The sequence below is a fragment of the Balaenoptera physalus genome (assembly GCF_965194825.1).
Source record: "Balaenoptera physalus genome assembly, chromosome: 20".
In the NCBI taxonomy this organism is placed as follows: domain Eukaryota; kingdom Metazoa; phylum Chordata; class Mammalia; order Artiodactyla; family Balaenopteridae; genus Balaenoptera; species Balaenoptera physalus.
Window position 1 is genome coordinate 59,577,603 of NC_138901.1, and position 22,275 is coordinate 59,599,877.

General features: G+C 46.9%; 1 protein-coding gene across 1 annotated transcript in view; it reads left to right on the forward strand.

The window, feature by feature from the left end:
- DNAH9 (dynein axonemal heavy chain 9) overlaps positions 1–22,275 on the forward strand; it is a 310,542-nt gene that overhangs the window by 12,246 nt on the left and 276,021 nt on the right. Inside the window, exons 2-6 of the mRNA XM_082440696.1 lie at positions 7,248–7,444; positions 9,408–9,566; positions 10,572–10,702; positions 14,966–15,177; positions 16,711–16,944. Coding sequence (XP_082296822.1) covers positions 7,248–7,444; positions 9,408–9,566; positions 10,572–10,702; positions 14,966–15,177; positions 16,711–16,944 — 933 coding nt within the window. The remainder of the gene's footprint in view (positions 1–7,247; positions 7,445–9,407; positions 9,567–10,571; positions 10,703–14,965; positions 15,178–16,710; positions 16,945–22,275) is intronic.

The window sequence follows — 22,275 nt, forward strand, 5'->3', positions numbered from 1 at the left end:
CAAAAATTTTTTAAAAACTTTAAAAACTTTTTTAAAAGAAAATAAGATAAACAAAATGCGAAATAGGTGAATAGATTTTAATTTACAGAATAAAGACAATGTTTATTGATATGGAAAAAAAAAAGTGCTGTTGGGTTCCGAGGACAGACATACGCGTGTGGTCTGAGAGCCCTGCTTCACCTCCAGTGCTGAACTGGCTCCTGAACAAGGCGAAGGATTAGAATAAATAGAGAGCAGGGTAACTTTCAAGGTCTGGGGAGCAGACTGAACAAAGGTTCCGAGATGGAGCTACACCTAGATGGACCCCTACGTAGAGGGCAGTGGGTCCATCTCAGAGTGGCGTCATGGCCAAGGAAAGGCAGTTCAGCGAGTGAAAGTAATTTTAAAACATTTCAGACTCTTAAATGTTCAAGAATTTTCATCGGTGCATTGAAAGAGGCTGGAAACAAACTGAATGTTCATCTGTAGGGGACTGGGTGAACGAATTAAGGTCCGTCTATAATTAAAAAGTAATGATTGATAATGGGACCGTTCTTAAGATAATTTTCTTTTTATGGTGGCATAAAAAAGCCTCATAAAATTCACTCTCCCAGCAATTTCCAAGCGTACAGCACAACATTGTCTACCTCATGCACATCATTGTGTGGCAGATCCCCAGAACCGCCCCCCCCCCATCCTGCATGGTTGAAACTCTACACTCACTGAACAACTCCCACCTGGCCCCCCTCAGCCGCTGGCAGCCACATTCTACTTTCTGTGTCTATGAATTTGACCACTCTTGCTTAGTACCTCATGTAAGTGGAATCATGACGTATTTGTCTTTTTGTGACTGGCTTACTTCACTCAGCATAATGTCCTCAAAGGGGTTCATTCTCAAGGTAGCATGTGACAGAATTTCCTTCCTTTTTAAGACTGACTAGTATCCCATTGTATGTATATATACATTTTCTTTATCCCATTCATGCATAGATGGACATTTAGGTTCCTTTCACCTCTTGGCTATTGTGGATAATGCTGCAATTTAAGATAATTTTTTTTAAAGGTTTAGAATTGTACGTATAGTATGCTACCGTTTCTGCTAAAAAAGAGAAAGGAGGAAGGGAGGAAAAACATTCATTTACAGAGTAATCCACAGGCCCAAGGAACTGGGCGACTCAGGGAGGTACAGGGGTAGGTAGAAGACTTACTTTCTACTGTCATGCTTTTGTACTTTAAAGATTTGCACCACGTAAATGTGTTATCTGTTTTAAAAATCTAATAATAAAATAATAAGTAAAAAATATATATAATAAAAAATAAATAAATAGTAAAATTAAAACAATTTATTTTAAAAATACCTCGAGGCCTTTACTTGCGTTTCTCAAAACCTCTAACAGCAATTCTTGGGCCATGCAACCACTGCCGTCCCATCCGCTTTTTTCACACACCCTGAAGCTGATCCAGAGCCACTTCAGGGCCCTGCTCCCCTCCCACTCATGGATCAGCCCCTGGCTGCGTGCTCCCCTGGTCCTAACACCTCCTCATAAAGCGGCACTAAAGCCAAAATATCCCACCTGGATGAGAAAAGTATTCTTTGTTGGCAGGGGTGGGGTGGGGTGATATTAACGAAGGAATGAAGCTATAAATTTTAACTTTTCTGTCCCATTAGGCTAACACAAGGTAAAAAGCAAATGCACCCAGGAAATGTTTCTGAGGGAGAATTGACAGAATTCAGAAACCAGCCCTCCTGCTCCCTTTCTTCCTCCTCCCAGTCCCTTCATTCAGTGCTGCCTGCCAGGTTCCTTTTCCTAGAGCTCTGGAACTTCGATGCTGTTTTGAAGTTTGGGGTTTTGGAGAGGGAGTGTCACCCACCCTTTCTAATCAGGTGTCCAGTCGGGTGGGCCCCCAACTGGGTCCTTCCGTTGCCCAGTGCCAGCTGGTGCCAAATGAAGGAAACCAGGTCCAGCAGAGCTGAAACTTTATTATTTTTTTAAATTTGTTTATTTGGTTGTGCCGGGTCTTATTTATTTATTTTTATATATTTTTAAAATTTTTGGCTGTGTTGGATCTTCGTTTCTGTGCGACGGCTTTCTCCAGTTGCGGCAAGCGGGGTCACTCTTCATCGCGGTGCGCGGGCCTCTTCACTATCGCGGCCTCTCTTGTTGCGGAGCACAGGCTCCAGACGCGCAGGCTCAGTAGTTGTGGCTCACGGGCCTAGTTGCTCCGCGGCACGTGGGATCCTCCCAGACCAGGGCTCGAACCCGTGTTCCTTGCATTAGCAGGCAGATTCTCAACCACTGCGCCACCAGGAAAGCCCCAGAAACTTTATTCTTTAATCAAGGAACGGAGAAGGGGTACGCTCCTGCTCTGAAAACGCCACCTTCTCCCCAGGTGAGGAGACGGGTGCCTTATACAGAGCCGGGTGAACAGCAAGGGCGGGGCGGGGTGGGGCGGGGCAGGAGGAGCGGGCATGCGCAGAGCCTCCGTGCGTGCGTCGGGAGCGCCTTTCCTCGAGCGTCGCGACGCTTCTGCGTGTGGCCGCCCTGTCGCCATCTTGGCGCATTCCGGTTCCCTCAGGTACTGCGGTTTTCCTTCCTTGCCGTTTCCGCAGCCTCTGCTTTAGTTTCCCTTAAGCAAGTGCAGCGGTGGGCGTAGGTGGATGGGTTGTTGAGGGCAGAAAAAGGGAGGCTGTAGGTCTGTTTCCGGTAAAAGTGTGGGTCCTTTTCCCCGTGAGAGGAGCATGGGATTTGGAGTCTGGGGGACCCGGGTTCCAGTGCTGGTTCTGTCGCGTTCGGTGGGGATGGTGGGAGCACGCTAGCTCACCTCTGTCAGGATCGAAGCACCTTGCAGGCTTGTCGTGAAATTTAAAATAACTGACCAGGACGCTTGGAATAGAGTGTGTTAGCATCATTGAGTCCAAGCCTGTAGTGCTCGTCGCACGGCAGGCTGATAAATCGAGCGAGGAGGTGTTGGGGCAAAGAATAGTGGCTTTGATCGGAAAGCCAGCAGCCCAAGAAGACGGTGGGCTGGTAGAACCATCTTCCCTGCGGCAGAATTCAAGCTTCTTTTGTACTAAAGGGGGGAGGAGGTGCGGCTGGTATTACAAACTTGTTGGCGCTTGAATCCTTTGTTCTTGCAGCTGTTCACAAAGGTCTGGTCACAGTGTAAACCTCCAACAGGACAATTGTTATTCTCTGTTCTGCAACTTTTTGTTGACACCTTTAAAGGTCAAGCCTGGGAGGCAGAACCTTGGGAATAGGCTGTCATGTGTGTTTCAGGTTCTAGGCAACGTCCTTTTACAAAGATGCAGAGCCAGCGTGATTAAGACAGGAAACAAAGCACAACGGTTAGAGCTAAAGGAATAGGTACAACGTGGAGTCAGGTTGGTTCTCTGTTAACATTAGTTGTAGGTTTTCCCTAAAGGACAAGAATTACTGTGACTCTGCATACCCCTTAAAAGCTTCCTCACTTCCTGTCACCCACCCTTGTCACTTTACTCTAATCTAAACTCATCTCTCCCCAGAGACTCAGCCTTTCTACCTCCGAGGTGGGACAGGCATCCCTGCTCCTCTTTGCTCCTTCTCGATTCAAGTAGAAAACAGTCTGGTTTGAATCTGATGCCTTTAGACAAAGCCACCGTCTCCCCCCGTTGCTGTGTCATACATTGATAGCACTGCCCTCATTTCACCACGATTGGGCTCCGGCTCACTGTGACTCTCCCCCAGCGTTGCTCCCGTCTTAACACGTGGCTCTTTCAATAGACACGTAAGTGATCCTTCATTAACCCGGCCTCTGGGCCCCTTGAACCTTCCTCCTCCGCTGACCTTGTCGCCCTTCCTGTCTTAACCACCCCTTCCCATGCCGTTCCCAGTCCTTGCATTACCACACCACGCCCTAGCGATCCAATTCCAGGCACCTCTTCCTCTGACCCTACTCCTGCCTTTCCGGCTCACTCTCCCCAGCAGCCCCCTGCCACAAGCCTGTGACCCTGCTAGGACCTGCAGCCCGTTGATCCTGCCGCCTGTCCTCTGTCCATCCTCCACACCCACATCCTTCCCCCCTTACCCAGCTCAAGTGCTCCATCATTATCATCACGGCCTCTGTCTTTGTCGTACGTCTTTGGCAAAACCATAAATCTGGTGAACTCTAACTCCCTGCCTACTGTGTACCCGCCCTCGTGAAGCTGAGCAAAAATGTCTAGACTGCGTGTCTAGTCTTGCTGTGTCCTATCCTTTTCCTCACTCGTCAGGCTCTTACCCCCTCATTGCGTGGAGAAGAAAGAGTTGTCAACGTCACCAGTGACCTCTACTTGGCTGAATCACATGGCCATGTTTCAGTCTTTTTCCTGCCTGACCTGTGAGCAGCCTTTGGCACAGCTCATGATGACCCTGTCCTCCTGGAAACGCTTTCTTCCCTTGGCTTTCAGGTCACCAGTCTTCTGGTTTCCTCCTCTCACCATCGCCATTTCTTCTGTTTCCCCCGTTGGTACCACCCCCGCTTCTTGCTAACTTGCTAACATTGGAGAGCCCTTGGGCATCTTCTCTGTATGTACTCAGTTCCTTGGGGGGCACTCTTCCCTTTCAGAATTTTATGAATCATCTCATCTACATCTACCAGATTTGTTATCTCCAGACTGTTCTTCTCTGAGCTCCCAACTACCAAATCCGGCTGCCTATTCGGTGTCCCCACTTAGAAGTTCAGTAGATTTATCAAATTCTAACATGTCTAAAAACCAACTCCCAATTCTTCCCGCAAGAACTTAACTCCACCGTTATTCTTCCCCACATCAGCTATGGCGGTTCCCTTCTTCCTGTTGCTCAAGTCCCAAACCTTGGAATCATCCTGACTCCTTTTTACTCACACGACTAATCCATTAAGAAATCATTTTGGCTGAGCCTTCAAGATTTATGTAGAATTGGACCATTTCTTACTATCTCCTCTACTCTGCCCTGTGCCAAGCCACTCTCTTCTGTATTATAGCAATAACTTGCTAGCCAATCTCTTTTTCCACTTTTGCCCCCGAGAGTCTATTCTCAACACAGTAGCTGGAGCGATCCTATTAAAAAAGATGTCAGACCATGTTGGTCCTTTGCTCAAAACCCTTCAATGATTTACATTCCTCAGAGTAAAAATCAAAATCCCACAGGCAGGACTGCATGTGATCTGACCCCTTTTACTCACCCCTACTCTTCTTGCGAATCCTGTCCCAGTTTCACTGACCTCCACACTGCTCCTTGATCACAGTAGGCATGCTCCCACCTCAGGGCCTTTGCACTGGCTGTTCCTTCTACCCTCAGTATACTTCCCCCAAGGGTCTGCACAATGTTCTCCCTATCCTCCCCAGTCTTTGTTCAAATGTTACCTTTTCCATGAGATCTGCACCAGTCACTCTATTTACGATTACATCACTTCCAGCCCACCTGTTTCATTTTTTTTCACAGAACTTATGGTTTATTGACTGTCTCTTCCCTAGAATATAAACTTCATGAAGTCAGGAATCTTCATCTGTTTTGTTCACTGATGTACCTTCCAAGCACCTAGAACAGTGCTAGCATGTGGTAAACTCTTGATAAATATTCATTGAGAATATTGATTTCCTAGAAAGTTCATATTCACTATTTTTCTCTCACTGAGAGCCCTCCAAAATGCACCCAAGCCCACCTACCACTTTTTCTTCAGACAGCATATATTTCAGTTATTCTCTGAACCTCTATTGAGTGCTTCCTGTATGCCAGACCCTAGGGAGGACTGTGGGTATAAGATACAGTCCCTGCCTTTTAGATCCTAGAAAAATTCTTGTTCATCCCCTCTGCCCTGTTAGGCCTCCTGCCATGGGTCCAAGGGGTCCTTTCTTAACATGAATGTGAGTAGAGCTCAATTTGTGACATTTTATCTCTCGGCACCCTCTGTTCACCTGCTGTTGTAAGTTCTCAGTTCAGTGATTGCTTCCAGATAGACCAGGCAAGGATCATTCTCTTGGCTTCATATGCTGGGTCCAGGCCTTCTATCTCATGGCCACGTGGACTCATTGGTCGTATATGTTAAGTCCGTGTTTTCTTTTCACCATTTAAGTCCATGTTTTCTTTTCACTCTTTGCTAGGCAGCTCCTTATCACATTTCCTGATCATCTGTTTTTCTTTCTAGTATTCCCTTTCTATTAGTTGTGAACTTTTGACAGGCAGAGGTTCCTAGTGAGTTGCATGAATTACAACTTTTTAAGTTGCTAATGGTAGAAACCTCAATTTAAATCAGCTCAGAAAGTTCAAGAGCAGCCTGATGCAGGAGCTCAAATGATGTCATAGGACTTGGTTTTTCCTCCATCTGTAAACTCTCTCTTCCCCATATTGACCGTATTCGAAGGCTCCATATGGTAGCAAGTTGGCCACCAACTGTTCCAGACTCGTAGAAAGAGAAAGCTTCTCTTCCTCAAAATGTCCAGATAAAAGACTTTGGCCTGACTGTTACTGGCTCAGATTTGTTCACATGTCTGCCTCTGGATCTGGAGATGAATACTAAGAGAAGAGAGACTATGTTCAGTGGCCAAAACCAATCAGGTTCACCCTACAGACAGATTCAAGATCCTCAACTTGGCTTGCTTCTTTAAAATGCCCTCTCGGACCACCTGTAGACAGAGGGTCGTGCTTACCTGCATCTGTCCTGTTTTTGCCTCTTGGCCTTTGTGACAGTTTCACCCGTTGATGAGGAAGGGATTCCTGCCCTAGGGTTCGGGGGATGGCCATACACGTAACACTGGACAGATGAGACTGCCCGCAGGTTATTAGCACAGATACAGTCCAGAGGAGGGAGATGCTGTGCCAGGCAGGGCCACATGGGGGGTTGCACGTGGGAACAGAGCAAATGAACAGGGGCTGTGGGAGGCAAGCTTTGTACTATCGAGAGGGTGTGGTGCCCACTGGTTCCTGTGGGAGGATGGGCTCGACTTGCGTGAATATTCCACTGTCTGGAACTGAAGCCCACTCCTCAGGGATGGGCGGCGGCCGTGCCTGGTCCCCTTGGTAAGCAGGGCTGCTGGACTAGGGGCCTTAGGGGCAGGAGCAGAGTGGGCAGGGAGACTTGTGGATAGGCTGTTCGAGGCCCTCCCGATTTTACCAGATGCCAAGGCAGTACATAATGTTGGTTATTAATAGTTAGGTCTTACAGAGCAGGGACCTGCAAAAGGTTGTATATAGCCCTCTCGACCTCTCTCAGAATAGTCTTTAGGGTTTCAGAAGTTGCCTGCCTTTCTTTTCTGTGCACGTCTGTCCCAGGTTGTCATCCCCATCCTGGCCAATGAGAAGAATCACCTAGACTGGCCCCACGTGGTTTGTCAAGATGTCCAGCGACACGCCCACAGCCTCCAATGTGACCTCTTGGTTCTCCTCGAGCAAGCGAAGGGGAAAACTTTGCTGCCTCTTCCAGTCGGCTCAGAAAAAATGGGGTTTGTGGATTCTGAAAGCGAGACCGCGTAAGTACCACCAGGCTGGCCGTATGGGCCTCAGAGATATGGGAGATGCTGGTTTATCTGAGTGTTGCCTTTACGACTTTTCTGTTCCTGACTCTGCATATCTTTGCTCTGCACACAAGCCCACTGTTTGCCAGCATCCTCAGACTGTTTTGTGCTGATGGCTACCCTCGCCCCAGTCCGTCTGCCCGACGTCTTTTAAGGCTATCACGGCAACATGGCCTTTTTTCTGCTCAGAACTGTTTCAGGGCTGAGAGTAGCCACGCTGATTTCAGTGTTTCGCTTATCAGGACAGTGTCTCGCGTATCAGGACAGTGTCTCATCATTGGCAAAGACCCAGGTCCGGTCTGGGAGACAGCACGCCTCTTCCCAGCATTTACCCAGCACACAGTGTCACTGTCCAGACCCTCCTCCCCCAGCAGCTGGAGACTTTTTTCAGGTCCTGGGGATTTTTTTCCAAACAGAAACAAATCTGGCTTTGTTGAGGCTTGAGTTCCATGCCTCCTGTGCCTGGGAAGACATTAAAACCTCATCCTCTACTCCATGTAAGAGTGATACCAACTATCAGCTTCCACTTACCATTCCAGGTTTGCTTCTGTCCTGTGGGGATTCTTTTCTTTTTCATTCAAGCCAGGCTATATATCTAAATGCTATTTTTTAATCATCTTCTATCCAGCATTTCTATATGTTTGTGGCAACAGGCCATCTTCCTACATGTGCTTGGTCTGCCATGTTGCCGGGAGTCTCCAAATGTATTATGTCATCATTGTGTATTCAGGGCCCATGATTTTATCTGAAGAATAAGTAATGCATGGGATAGCAATGTACTTTATAATGAGTTTTTGCGGTTGGAAGTAATTTGCTACATATATAATTTGAAGCAATTTCCCGGTTAACTGTAAAACTCACTGTGGTTTAATAAAAATACACAATTTTCAAAATAAATAAATTCAAATTACCCTTTTCCTATTCCTTTTCTCTTTTAACATAATAACATTCACTGTGCGTGTATATAATCATTGCTGATTTGTCTCCCTTTGTTCAAATTTGATAATTTCCCAAAAGGCTAGATCATATTTCAGGGAGGTGAGTATCTTCTCCCTTTAATACCGTCCATAATCACTTGTGCCATATCATTGCTCAGCAAATATGAATTTAATTAAATGAAGTGAAGGTAGGTTTCTGGCATGAAAATGCAAATGACAGATTCTCTTTGTCACCCATGTCCTGGTTTCTTGGCATGAACTATTGTCAGTTCAGACTTTGTGAAAAGGCAACCAAAATGTATTTTTGATTTTTAATCCCTTCCAAACATCCTTAGTTAGTTAGTTTATTTATAAGGTGTATGGGGGGAATGCATGGGAATTGCATTCTTCATTAGAAAAGTGAGGACAAAGGATAGTAATGTTTGGATGTCTGATAGCTTGCCTTGTGGAGGAGAAAGTAACCTATTTCCTCTTAGGGCAGAGGTCAGAACTAAGACCAAATGAGGAACTGGCAGGGCGATAGACGTGGTTCAAAGTAGAGACAAACTGTCTCCCAGGGAGAGCTGATCTGAGGAATGTGCTGCCTTGTCAAGTAGGGAGCTGGCTGGCATTGGTGGGACTCAAGCAAGGGTTGGGTGACCATTTGGATGTTTTCTGTCCAATGTATTCCTGCACTGACAGAAAGACTTGATAGGATTCAGAGTTCTTAAACTAGCCTTCAGAATATTGGCGAGCCTCTGAATCTTGAATAATTGTGTATGAATAACTGTATACACACATGTATAAGCAGCTTGTCTGAGGAGAAGATCTGTACTTTTCACTGACTACTCATTAGAGCCTGTTATCCAACGAAAAGTTAAGAGTGCTTGGACTAAATGGAATTTCCCACCTGTTTTTAAAAGATTCAGGATTCTGTTTTGGGGGACACCCAGAGTTAATCTATTTCCAGTGTCCCAGGAGATCTGTTGTGTCTTTCACAGCTTGGATTCTATGGATAAGTCAGTCATGTATGCCATTGAGTCTGCAGTGATCCAGTGGAGCCACCAAGTCCAGGTGGTGCTCAAGAGGGAGTCTTCCCAGCCTCTCCTACAGGGGGAGAATCCCACCCCGCAGGTGGAGTTGGAGTTCTGGAAGAGCAGGTAGGCACAGGCTCAAACCCTGGGGAGCAGATGTCTCTCAGAGGATAATGGGCTGGGGGAGGCAGCCACTGAGTCTGGTCCCACCCCCAGGCATCTCTTATCACCCCTGGAGCAGACAGCTCAGTGTCATTTGGGTCAATGCAGTTCTTCTGTGCATTGGGAGGTGACACTTTCCCCAAGGTTCAATAGTCATGCCTCGTTTCTTGAGCTACTGTCAGTGTATCTTCTGGCATTTCTTCAAAGGCTCTTTCAATTACAGGTAAAATTAATTAACTCTCATATTTTCTACTCTCTACTCACTTCTCCTTGGACAGTCAGTATGCACACATTTTTTGTAGGATCTGGAGAAAGAGAGGGGTTTTGGCAGTTCACCACTGAACGGCGTCTCCTAGGTTCCAGGCGGTCATTAGTCCATCGTCCACTGTGTCTTAGCCCCACAGGTTCCAGAAGGACCTAATTATTGCTCTTGCTCATTCCCCCTCTTCCTCCCCATTTCCCTGCTCCTATTTATCATTGTGCTGATTAATCTTTTACTCAAAAGGAGACAGACAGATATTTGAGGCAGGCGTCCCTGTCCTTGCATGTCATGTGACCAGGCATGCCTGTAGGGCTCCAGTTCCACTTGCACCCCGTGCTGAGATGCCCCATCCTTTTGCCTGGTTTCTGACCATTCTGCTGACCTACTGCGGGGCCCTCCTCCAGCAGCCATGCCCTGACACCTCTCTCACCCCGCCCCAAACCTTCCTGCAAGAGCCAGTGACCTCCAGCTGCCAAGCTTTTGAGCCACCAGATGGTCACAGCAGTGTTCCCTGCTGCTGCCTCCTGGAGCTGCCCCTCTGAACCTGTGTTCCAGACTCAGGCTTTGGCCCTCACTGCTCTGGGAACAGAGGCCTCTGCGGAAGCACCCTGAGGCAGGCTTCCTCTCTCTGTCTAAGGGTGGGTCATCGCAGCGTGACGTGTGTTTCCTGATGTTCACCTGGATTCACTCTTCTCCTGGTGCTGCAGGTCTGAGGATCTGGAATACATTTATAATCAACTGAGAACGATAAAGGTGAGGGGCATGGCGGGGCTTCTGGACAAGCTTCAGAGCAGCTACTTCCCAGCTTTCCAAGCCATGTTCAGAGATGTTGTAGCAGGTGAGGACCCGCACGTATTTTCATAAATTGACTGAAATTTCGTATTTATGCTGAATTGTCTTCCTCTCTGATCTCAGCAGCTTCCAGTCCTCATAGCCTCCAACCTGAGACAGGCTAGCACTGGGGTGAGAAGGCCAAATGCAGAGTCAGGGAAGCAGCTGCCCTGTGCTCTGTCTGCGTTTCCAGTGCTTTGTGCCCTTGACAGAGTCGCCTCACCTCTCTGAGCTTTCGAGTGTGCCGTGGAGCAGTGCACACACTTCCCGCCTGCTTCCCTGGGCTGCTGTAAGGTGGGGTAGGCAGAAGTTCCTTACTGACTGCACCGCACTGGCCATTGCGGTTTGTGATCCCTCGTCTCTGCAGTTTACCTCCTTCCACCCCCTGGCTCCTCGGGAAGTCTCTGTTCCATTTCTAGCTCCATTCTGCCTGTTTTGCGCCTACTGTCAGATGGGACTGCAATTTCCTGGCCATCTGAGCACCAGACAAGATCGGCCCTTGTCAAAACTGCAAATCCAGCAAAGTCTATAATTAGAAAGAGGTAAAATTTTTCAGGGCTCCCTCTCTCCTCATCAGTGCACTTTGCTTCTTTCCTTTCTCTTATCACAACTCCTCCCAGCTCTTCAGTGTATTGTAGGTCAGAATGTGCTTTTAAAGGTGTTTGCAATTTCATATAATTTAAGCTTAACCTAAGCAGTGATTTTCAAACACTTTTTCTCTATCAGAACTTTCCTTCAATGCAATCTCCTATGTGAGTCCAAAATTTAAAACTTGCCAAGGTGTATTTGCTCTGCTAAATAGGGAGTGTCCTGTGTCCAGAGCCCATTGGTGGATCCCCTGTCCCACCTTCTCCCATAGGGTTTGGAAACCACTCAGATAAAGGAATGAAAGTTCCAGTGGTGGAGTTTCTGGCATGCGCTTTATAACAGAGAAGAACTGGCTTAGGTAGCTGGTCTTTGAGGTCCTTCCGGGCCCTAAAATCTCATCCTGGAGGCTGCTCTGCCAGCATCTAGAGCTGGCTTGGAATGGGGTCCCTGTTGGGGTCTCAGTTTATTGCTTCTCTGAGAGATTTTGTGTGCCAGAGGAATCAACTGTTATTCCCAATTTATACTCCAATTCAAATGAGATAGTGTCCCCATAAGTGATATGTGTACCACTGCTGGTGTGAGAGATGGTTGTGGGAGATGTATGGACAGGTGTATTTTAAAATGTGCTAACGGGTCACTTTTTTTGGCACATGATACAAGTTTTCCATTTATAGTAGAGATTTAAAGTTTTCATTTTATATGATTTTATTTAGGCTAAAGTGAGAGTCAATTTAGAGAAAAGTATGAAGTAATACAACAGGTTGTAGGCAGTCATGACAAATATCATAAAGGAGCTATGCAAAGGACTGAAATAAAACATATAGTAAAAGTATATTTATGAGTTGGTTATTTAGAGCCCCAAATATATTTTTCACATTAATAGATTAATAGAGTACAATCATTCACATTGATTAATAGTTATAAAAGATTCGGTTCCCCAGGCCAGCTTCTAAAAGTTGTTTGCAGAAGAGTATAGGACAGCAATGAAAAGAAGTTAGAAAAAACAATATCATCATAATAGTCCCAGAGAAACACCACTGTAAAAATAGAAATCCTTGAAATATATGACTCAATCCCGATGATGGAAGAAAAGAAATTTTGATTAGAGTTGCCAGGTAGAGACTTGGTCAGAAATATTGGTGGGGTCTATGGAGAATAAAAATGTTTTAGAAGCTTGCAACTGATTTTCTCATTTCAGAGCATCTGTCTTTATTCTGCACAGATATACTATGTGCATTGTTCTTATCAGTCACAATCAGGGTAGTTCTTTGGCTTACAGATGGATGGAAGAGAAGGAGAGGAAAAGAGATAGGCCTGGATTAGTGGGCACGTGGGAAATAAAGAAGGAGGTTAAAAGGATGTAGGAAAATGTGTGGGAGCAAGATTGTGTGAAGTGGAATTGATTGGGCAACGAAGAACCTTGGAAACCGGAAGTAGAGATACCCTGGAGGGGAAAGGACCAGGGCAGTAAAGACTAAGTGGGGAGTTCTCGCCTCTGGCCACTAGGGAACAGGGTTGGCACAGTACGGCCCAGTTGCCAGTCCAGGATATTTGTAGGTGGATGTGTGTGGAGAGAAGTAAAGGCCAGGGGTTCTCTGGAGCTGATGTGGACTGGCTCACAGTTTCTCAAGAGAGCCCACTGTACGGAACCCTTTTCAAAGCACCCTCCCTAGCACTCAGTGACATCAAGTTAGTAGCTTGAGATCAGACATGGTGGGAAGATTGGGAGTATTTACACCCCAGAAACTGGCAAATGCTAAAGGCTTTTGAGATCAAGGCTTTTGTCCCAGAAGGGCTTGTTGTTAAAGATTTATCAGCAAACCACAGATATCCCTGTGCAACTGGGGTTTATGTTTGAATTTTGTTTTGTTTTGTTTTGTTCTGGTCGTGCTGTGCGGCTTGTGGGATCTTAGGTCCCCAGCCAGGGATTGAACCCAGGCCCCCTGCAATGGAAGTGCGGAGTCCTAACCACTGGACCTCCAGGGAAGTCCCTATATTTGCATTTTTTAAAAGCTGTGTGCCTAACTCTGTTCATCTCTGTCTTCATTTGGCTTGTGAGCCAAGGTGATTGCACCCTGGAATAGATGAGCTGGCCCTCAAACGTTGAGCTCTTAAAAATCAGGGGCGTGCCTATTTGTATGATTAAAGGAGATTTTGCTTATTAAAAAATATAACATAAAAAGGAAGCTCCTCTGGCACAGTGGTCTCAGTTTCTCTTCCCTCAAGGCCCATGTGAAAGCCCGAGCGTGTGCTCGTTGGAGTGGCTGTTGGATTCTGACACCCCCCCCACCCCACAGTGGTTCTGATACTCCCATCAGTTCCCCCATTTAAGAATCGCTGCTCTAATCAATTTACCGTGACATCGACTTCAAAAATTGGATTCACATAGTCCTTCCCACAAGTCCATTTGGGATATAAAGTACACCTCTCAAACTCGTGTGTGTAGTGAGCCCCACGGCCATCAAGCCAGGGCTTCAACATGATAAACTTGGGGTATAATCTTCCTTTTACTCAGCTGGGCGGGGGTGGCCGATTCACAGTTTAGGCAAGTTATTTAGGTCTTAATGTCTTTCCTTATAAAGTGGCGTAGTAAAGCTACCTCACAGGGTTTTCTGTGAGTTGGTATATGTCTCGTGAGCTGGACAGTGCCTGGCATATTGAAACTGCTTACTAAATACAGTAATATATATATTTTGAGTTGCCTTTAGGATGAATGCAGAACTTCATCCACATGATATAACCCAAGACCATCTGCTGTCACATGACAGTGCCTGGTTATCTGCCCAGGAAAGAACCAGCCTTTATAAACCCTCCCTTCCCGTTCAGTTTGTTCAGTGGACTTTTGCATTCCCTGTAAGTGGCTCTGCAGAATTAGTGCCCAGAGCTACTGGTTTTCCTGGTTTCCCCTCTCAGCCACCACAGGATGGCTGGTGGAAGCCGCTCTCTTTCCTTGCCTGCATTCAAAGGAAATGGCAGGAGATTTTCCGGCTTTGAATACCAGCAGAACCTTTCCATAATCAGCCTGGGCTATTTCTGTATTCCCTGTGACTTCTCCTCCGTAAGAGCTTCGTGAGATTCTTTATTAGCAAATATTTATCAGAGACGTTACCAGGTATGGAACGCCTGCTTTGGTCCAGGCACTGAGCTAGCTGTGTATGAAGATTCTGTGTGTGCTGCCCTCAGACCTTCATGAGAAACCTTTAAATTAGTTACTGTTCAGCCTGTTGTTGAGGTTCAGAGAGGTTAAACATGCCCAAGGTCATACATTTGATGTATCGGAATTTGAAGGCGGATCTCTCTGACTCTAAAACCTGTCCTCTGTCATCTATCTTGTATTGCCTTGGAGGTAACAGCAGCAAAGGAAACAGCAAACAGTTACTGAGCGTCTTCTACAGGCAGAGCACCAGACTGGGGCTGGGAGGGCCAGGAAGAGGCCCAGATACAGGAGTTTTATAAGAGAGCCTCCTCAGACCACTATCCCAGCTGCCCAGGGCTCTTCTGTTTTCAGTGTTTCCTCATAAGAGCTAGAGAGTTTTCAGGGACCAGCCCTCTCTGCTCCCTTAGCGCAGGAAGAGATTGCAGCCATTGCTTTGCAGATCCTTCACTCCCAGGCCCCAGGGCTCCGCTCCGTAGGTGTGAGCCTCAAGCCAGGAAGGTGACCATCGTCTCCAATTCCTTCCAGCTCTGATGGAGGCGCGGGACATCCACACGCACCTGGTGCCGCTGCACCGCCACCTGGAAACGCTCGACAGCCTGGAGTTTCCCGAGGTGAAGCCACGGCTGTGGCCTCTGCTGCACGTGGTCTGCCTGATCTGGGCCACATGTGAGCTGTACCGCTGCCCCGGGCGCCTGATGGTGCTGCTGCAGGAGATCTGCAACCTTCTGGTCCAGCAGGTTTGCGCCCAGGATTCCCCAACCTCTCGCTGGATGGCTCCGAGTCATGAGAAGAATAAAGTGTCCATTGTTTTCAGGGCAGGGAAATAATTAGGGTCCAAAGGGTTCTCAGACTTGAATTGTTTTATCATCACAGCCAGTAACTCACAAAGGTGTTCTCAGTCCTGCTGGGATCCTTGGGAGGACCCGGGTCAGATGCAGGGTCGGGGTGGTAAATTTCAACCTCCTTAAGGATTTTAACGGCCTGTTATTAGGTCAGCAGCAAAGCCCAGCAGCTAAGAACGCTGCCTCTGGAGTCAGGCGTCCCCGTGCCACATCCCGCATCACTACTTGTCAGCTGTGTGTGCCTGGGTGAGTCGCTCACCTGCCCTGTGCCTCACTCTCCCTCTGTGCAAGGGTGGGAAGAAGAGGACCTGCCTCGGAGAGTTGCTGGGTGGCTGTGAGGCTCCAGTGTGATCCTGTATGGCAAGGCTCACATCATGCCCCCACGTGCTAAGAACTCACTGCCCGTGAGCTATGTAGAAACAGCTTCTTGGCTCACACGCTCTGTCCTCCTTAGGGACCCCTGTAGCACCAACCAGGGTAGCGTAAACCTTGAGGAGGGCACCTGTAAACAGAATGAGGCCTTTAACAAGGTTTGGGTGATCTGCCCCCCCAAATTGGGTCCTTTTACCTCTGAGGAGCTGGGACCATGAGAAAACAATGAGCATGTTTAAAGAGTAACTAAAAATAAGTCACATCTGTGGAGCACATTGAAGGCTACAAAGTGCTGTGACATCCCGTCATTTGTGGATGAACCCTGCGAGGTGGGCAGGGAGAATCTTGTTAATTTACTATTATTATTTAACGATGAGGGCTACAGCTCAGGGAGTTTAGCTGAGTCACCAAAGGTCACCCAACCCAGGACCGGAAGCTAATTGTTTGACTCCTAGACCAGCGATGTTCCATCACTGCATGTTTGTCAGCCAGGACTCTTACGATTGAAAGTCTAAGAAAACCCAACCCAAACTAGCATCAACAAAAAGATAACTTATTGGCTCATTTATCTCAGAAGTCCAAGGTAAGGTTGGCTTCAGTCCTGGGTTACAGTGAGGCCTGGATGAGGTCACAAGGGCCCAGTTATTTTCGCCCCTCCCTGTGGTGGTGAAGATAGCTGTCCAGTGGATTCAGACTCACAGCTTTCCAGGTTCAAGCCTCTGGTTCAAAGAATTTGTGCACTTGAATTTACTATAGAAAGCCAATGAGTCACAACGAAACACCTGGAAAGGACACCTGCCCAGCCCCAGCTAGCCCAAGGAAAGTCTCACTGTGTTTCCTTGTCTCTGTTTGGTCACTTGCAATCACTGACTGTGGCTTGAACCCAGGTTCCAGTCTACCTGTGGAACTGAGGATGAGGTCTGACGTTTCCTATATTAGGCTTCTGAAAAACGTTGGTTGGGCAGTTACTCAGTTGAGAGCTGTGGGCTGGGCAGAGTTGTGGGCCGTCCTGCTCCTGCAGCCAGGCTTAGTGCCACTAACCTGTCTGCCCTCCAGGCCTCTAAGTATCTCAGCCCAGAAGACCTCCTGAGAAGTGAGGTGGAAGAAAGTCAGAGAAAACTGCAAGTGGTCGTGGACACCTTGAACTTCTTTAAGAGGGTGTTTCAGGACAGAAGGGAGAATCTCCATTCTTATTTCAAAGAGAACCAGGAAGTTCGGGAGTGGGATTTCCAGTCCTCTTTGGTCTTCGTGCGACTGGATGGCTTCCTGGGGCGACTGGGCATGGTGCAGGTGAGTGTTCTCGTTCTGTCAGGCCCCCGGCTCCATGCGGGAGGGAGCCGTCCAGGGATCCGAAAAGTAACAGCCATAACAAAGAATGAAGTCATGCCATTTGCAGCGACATGCAGGGGCCTAGAGATGATCGCAGTAAGTGAAGTAAGGCAGACAGAGAAAGGCAAATACGTGATATCACTTACATGTGGAATCTAGAAAAAATGGTACAAATGAACTTATTTACACAACAGAAATAGACCCAGGGACCTAGAAAACAAACTTGTGGTTAACAAAGTTGGGGGGGAGGGATAAATTAGGAGTTTGGGAGTAACATACACAAACTACTGTATATAAAATAGATAATCAACAAGGACCTATTGTATAGCACAGGGAACTCTGCTCAATATTCTGTAATATGGAAAAATATTCTGTAATACGGAAAAAAACGTATATGGAAAAAAATCTGAAAAAGAATGGGTATATGTATATGTATACTGAATCACTTTGCTGAATACCTGAAACTAACACAACATTGTAAATCAGCTGTACTTGAATTTTTTTAAAAGTGTAGTATTTAAGATTTAAAAAAAAAAAGTGAGGAAGAAACTTGAACATTTATCAAATGAATTAATTTTTAAGACTAGCTGCCTTTCAAGATGTAAGTGGAAATCCTATTTTACTCTCTAATGGCAATTAAATTTTCTTTTTTTTTTTTTTAATATTTTTATTTATTAATTTGGTTACACCAGGTCTTATTTATTTATTTATTTTTATATTTATTTTTGGCTGTGTCAGGTCTTCGTTTCTGTGCGAGGGCTTTCTCCAGTTGCGGCAAGCGGGGGCCACTCATCATCGCGGTGCGCGGGCCCCTTCACTATCGCGGCCTCTCCTGTTGCGGAGCACAGGCTCCAGACGCGCAGGCTCAGTAGCTGTGGCTCACGGGCCCAGTTGCTCCGCGGCATGTGGGATCCTCCCAGACCAGGGCTCGAACCCGTGTTCCCTGCATTAGCAGGCAGATTCTCAACCACTGCACCACGAGGGAAGCCCTAAATTTTCTTTTATCTCTCCTTTTCATTACATTTTGTGTATGGAGAATGCACTAAGAGAATGATAATGTATCTGCAATTCCCATGCTGTATTATTAGATCAAAATTTGGCCTTTCTTTTCTTTATTACATGTTTGTGTCTGCCTATAGGATGACCAAATAAAAAATGAAAAAGTAAAAAACAAAAAACAGGGTAAGAAAAGGTCCAAGACAACATGGTGGTTGCCCCCCCCCCCCCCGCCATTGGCTGGAAAAACCCATGATTCAGTAACTATTTTTTTTTAAATTTGTTTATTTATTTTATTTTTGGCTGTGTTGGGTCTTTGTTGCTGTGCATTGGCTTTCTCTAGTTGCGGCGAGTAGGGGCTGCTCTTCATTGCGGTGCACGGGCTTCTCACTGTGGTGGCTTCTCTTGTTGCGGAGCACGGGCTCTAGGCGCACGGGCTCAGTAGTTGTGGCACACAGGCTCAGTAGTTGTGGCTCGCGGGCTCTAGAGCGCAGGCTCAGTAGCTGTGGCGCACGGGCTTAGTTGCTCCGCGGCATGTGGGATCTTCCCGGACCAGGGCTCGAACCCGAGTCCCCTGCATTGGCAGGCGGATTCTTAACCACTGTGCCACCAGGGAAGCCCTCAATAACTATTTTGATTGGTCATCATGTAATGGTAGTTCTATCATACTAGAAATTTAGGAAATTCTGATCATAGACTCAGAAAGAAGGCCGAAGGAATCAATCGACAAATACAATTGGTTTTCAAATTACCCATAATCTTCTGGCTAGAAATCTCATGCAAAATACCAGCGAGCTGACCCGGATGCAGCTGGCCATTCCCACACAGCCACTGCTTTGAACTCCATTCTCCCACCCTCAAGGTTGCTCTGAAAACTATAAGACTAGCATGAATCCCTGTGCAAAAGAAACATGACTTTTGCTCAAAGTTGTGGCTCCCCTCCCGCAGTTGTTTAAAAGTTAATATGAATGTTAGTTTAAGGACCAAGGTGAGAAAGCATGAGGCTTTCTCTTTTGATTGTTTTAGAGTTTAGTGTGGTTAACAGGTGTTTTCACACTTTGCAGCTCTGTACTTGCTGATTGAACTTTGCAGGGAGAGTAGTGGGCATAATAAAACAAAATAAATACTTGTCCTAAAACTAATTTGGGAAATTCAGGGTCAAGCTCAAGATTAAGACAATAGCAATCGGGACTGAGAAGGAATCAGAATCATGTTTCTAGCCATGATCAGCAGAGATTTGGGAAAAAGAGAGGGGCTATATTGGGGGAGGTTGTGATAAGTGGCACAAACCATGGGATTATGAGGATAGGAGAGAGTGAGACTGAATCTGTTCATTCCAGCTTAAAAAGCATCGGCCCAGCACTGCCATGCACCAGGCACCATGCACCATGCACCAGGCACTGAGCTGGGGCCTGGAGGTAGGACGGTGGCTGGGGTACAGCTTTGTTTGTAAGAAGCCCATGGGCCAGTAGCCATGGCCCAGGAGAAGGTAGAGACAGATGGAGGAGATCCAGGGATGGAAAGACACAGAATCAGGAAGTTTCACTGAGGTGTATTAAGTGCCATGAAAAAAGCAAAATTGGCATGTTATTGGGAGCAAGAAGGAGGGGTCTCTAACCTAGAGAAGGTCTGAGAAAGTGGGAGCACAAGAGGGAATAAATTTCAAAACTGGAGTAGGAATTCTCCAGGGAACTAAGACGGGAGAGGGAATAGAGACAAAATGTATAATCGAGAAAGTGAGACGCTAGATCTTATGAAAGGCTCACCTTAAATCCTTCACCGGGATCACAGAGAGTGTAAATAATTGATATCTAGCTTCATCCTAAATGGGTCCTTTTTCTGCAGCCGTTTCTACCATGGCTCTTGACGAGCAGCCTCCCCTCTCCTCCCCCTCCACTCCATCCCTTCCTCTCCAGCACCAGCCCCTTTGCTGTCGTTTAACCAGAGGGGACATACACTGTCCTGCTCCACCCTGCCCCTGGCCGCCAGGGTGAACATGGCAGACAAGTGCCTTTACTGTGTGCAGGCTCTCCAGCCTTGAGGATGGTCCTCACCCGGAGGCCAGGAAGCAGTGCTCAGCTCTGCAAGGCTGTTGGGCTGCGGCCTTGGCGCTGCACACATGCTAATGATGGGACTTTGCATATAGACAGCTGTCCTAATGCTGGGGCGCCTAATCTGCTGGGTTTATTCAGTAAAAATAAGCAGCCTAGGCCACCAGTCTCCCTGGAGTCATTACCCTCACAATAGTCTGCTCTCAGACTGCTTTTTCTTTCTGAATCAAGGGCACAGGAGCATAAAAAGAAGGTGCCCCAGTTTAATTAGAAGATGAGTTGAATGTCACCTGCCCTCTGTCTTCCTGCTCCTTCCCCTCTTCCATTTTCGGTCCCTGGCTCTGGTTCACTTCTCTGCTCTTAGGCCAAATTCCACCACTTCTTTTCTCCACCGATTTCCCCTCCACCTCCCTTTTCCCTCTTCCTTCCTTTTCTGCTGGTCTCCCTTCCCCTTCCCTGTTTTCCGCTCTCTCTTTTTCAGTTTCTCTTGGCTCTTTGTACACCCTCCATTTACCTGAGTCTCCCTTTTCCCATGGCTGCTCCTTTCCCTTGTCCTGGTGTTTCTCCCCTTTCATCTTTCATCTCCCAGACATTTGCTCAGGCTCACCCCTTGGCCCCCGGCTCCCCCGTCTCTTACCCACTCAGCTCAGTGCAGTGGGACACAGACTTATCGATCGGCTCCAGGCATATTTCATGTTGCCCTTTAGTTAACATTCTGTGTATCTCTGTGATCGATGCCTGTTTGAAATGAGATTAATCTGCTTCTCTCCAGCAAGAATTAGCATGAACCCGGCCTTATACTTCTTGCCGTTCTGTACACTTGGTGGCCCCCGAGATGTTAATAAAATGACATCAGTGCGTTTCCCTCTCTGCCTGCTCATGTCCAGGGTTAAGTTGTTTAGGGCTGGGTTTTAATCTCCATCATTCTCATTTCTTTCCCTCTGATTTGTGTGGCTTTTTTCCTTTTGCTCTTTTGCTCTTGCTCTTTGAAACAAGAAAGTTTTATTGTGCAGATTGATGCTTCCCCTCTGGGCACCTGCTAAGTGAAGGTGGGGCAGGGCCTGCGTGGCCCGAGGTGCTGTCCTCTTGCAGGTCTGTCTGCAGCGGCACGCGGAGTAATTGCCTTCTCCGCAAACCGCAGTCCTCCTCCTCCTCCTCCTCCTCTTCTTCCTCCTCTCCATCCCCACGACGCAGCTAATCTCTTAGCGTGCCAGCCCTTGGGAGGGAAAGGAAGAATAGACCAAGAAAGAACTAACATCTTTCAAGAGCCTGTCTCGTGCCAGAACTGCAGCCTTAAAACCTTCGTAAGAGCTGGATATAAGAACCTTTACTTTAACAAATGAGCACCATTAAGTCTGACACATAAATGAACTTGCCCAAAGTCACAGGCTCAGCGAGGTTTACCTGGGATTGGTACCCGGTACCCAGGGGCACAGGGTTCCAAGTACTGTCTTTCCACCAAACTCAGCCGTCTCCCAGCGATTCTAAAGGTCTCTTCCCCTCCCTCCCTCCCTCACCTCCCTTTTGAGGGTCCCACACTGGTTTTGTGGTTTTCTTCTGTCCTGACACACTCTATCCTGCATTTGCACACACTATTTTTACCACATGATTTCTAGGTCTTTTTTTCTGAATAAGTCATTTGGGTAAAATTATAATTCCCATTCCATGAAAGGGCCTTACTAAGGAAATCCCAAAAGTATATAAAATCTTTGCAATTTGAAGCAACAGTCAAAAATCAAAGGGGAAAAGAGTCTTCAGCTGCCTCTTGATTCCTTCCCTCACCCTGCCTTCCTGCTCCATGCTTCAGTGCGCATGCACTCACACACACACATTAAACACACCACACTCACAGAGACACACACACTGCACATATGCACACAGCGCTACACGTACCTACACACACATTACACACCACACTCATACATACATTGCACATATGCAGACAACAGTACACACATACACACACACCACACTCACAGAGACACACACACTGCACATATGCCCACAATACTACACGTACACACTGCACATATGCACACAACGCTACACATACATACACATACATTACACACACATACGTACACTGCACATATGCACACAACACTACACATACATACACATTACACACCACACTCACACATACAGGCACTGCACATATGCACACAACACTACACATACACACTGCACATATGCACACGCTACACATATTACACACATACATACACTGCACATATGCACACAACAC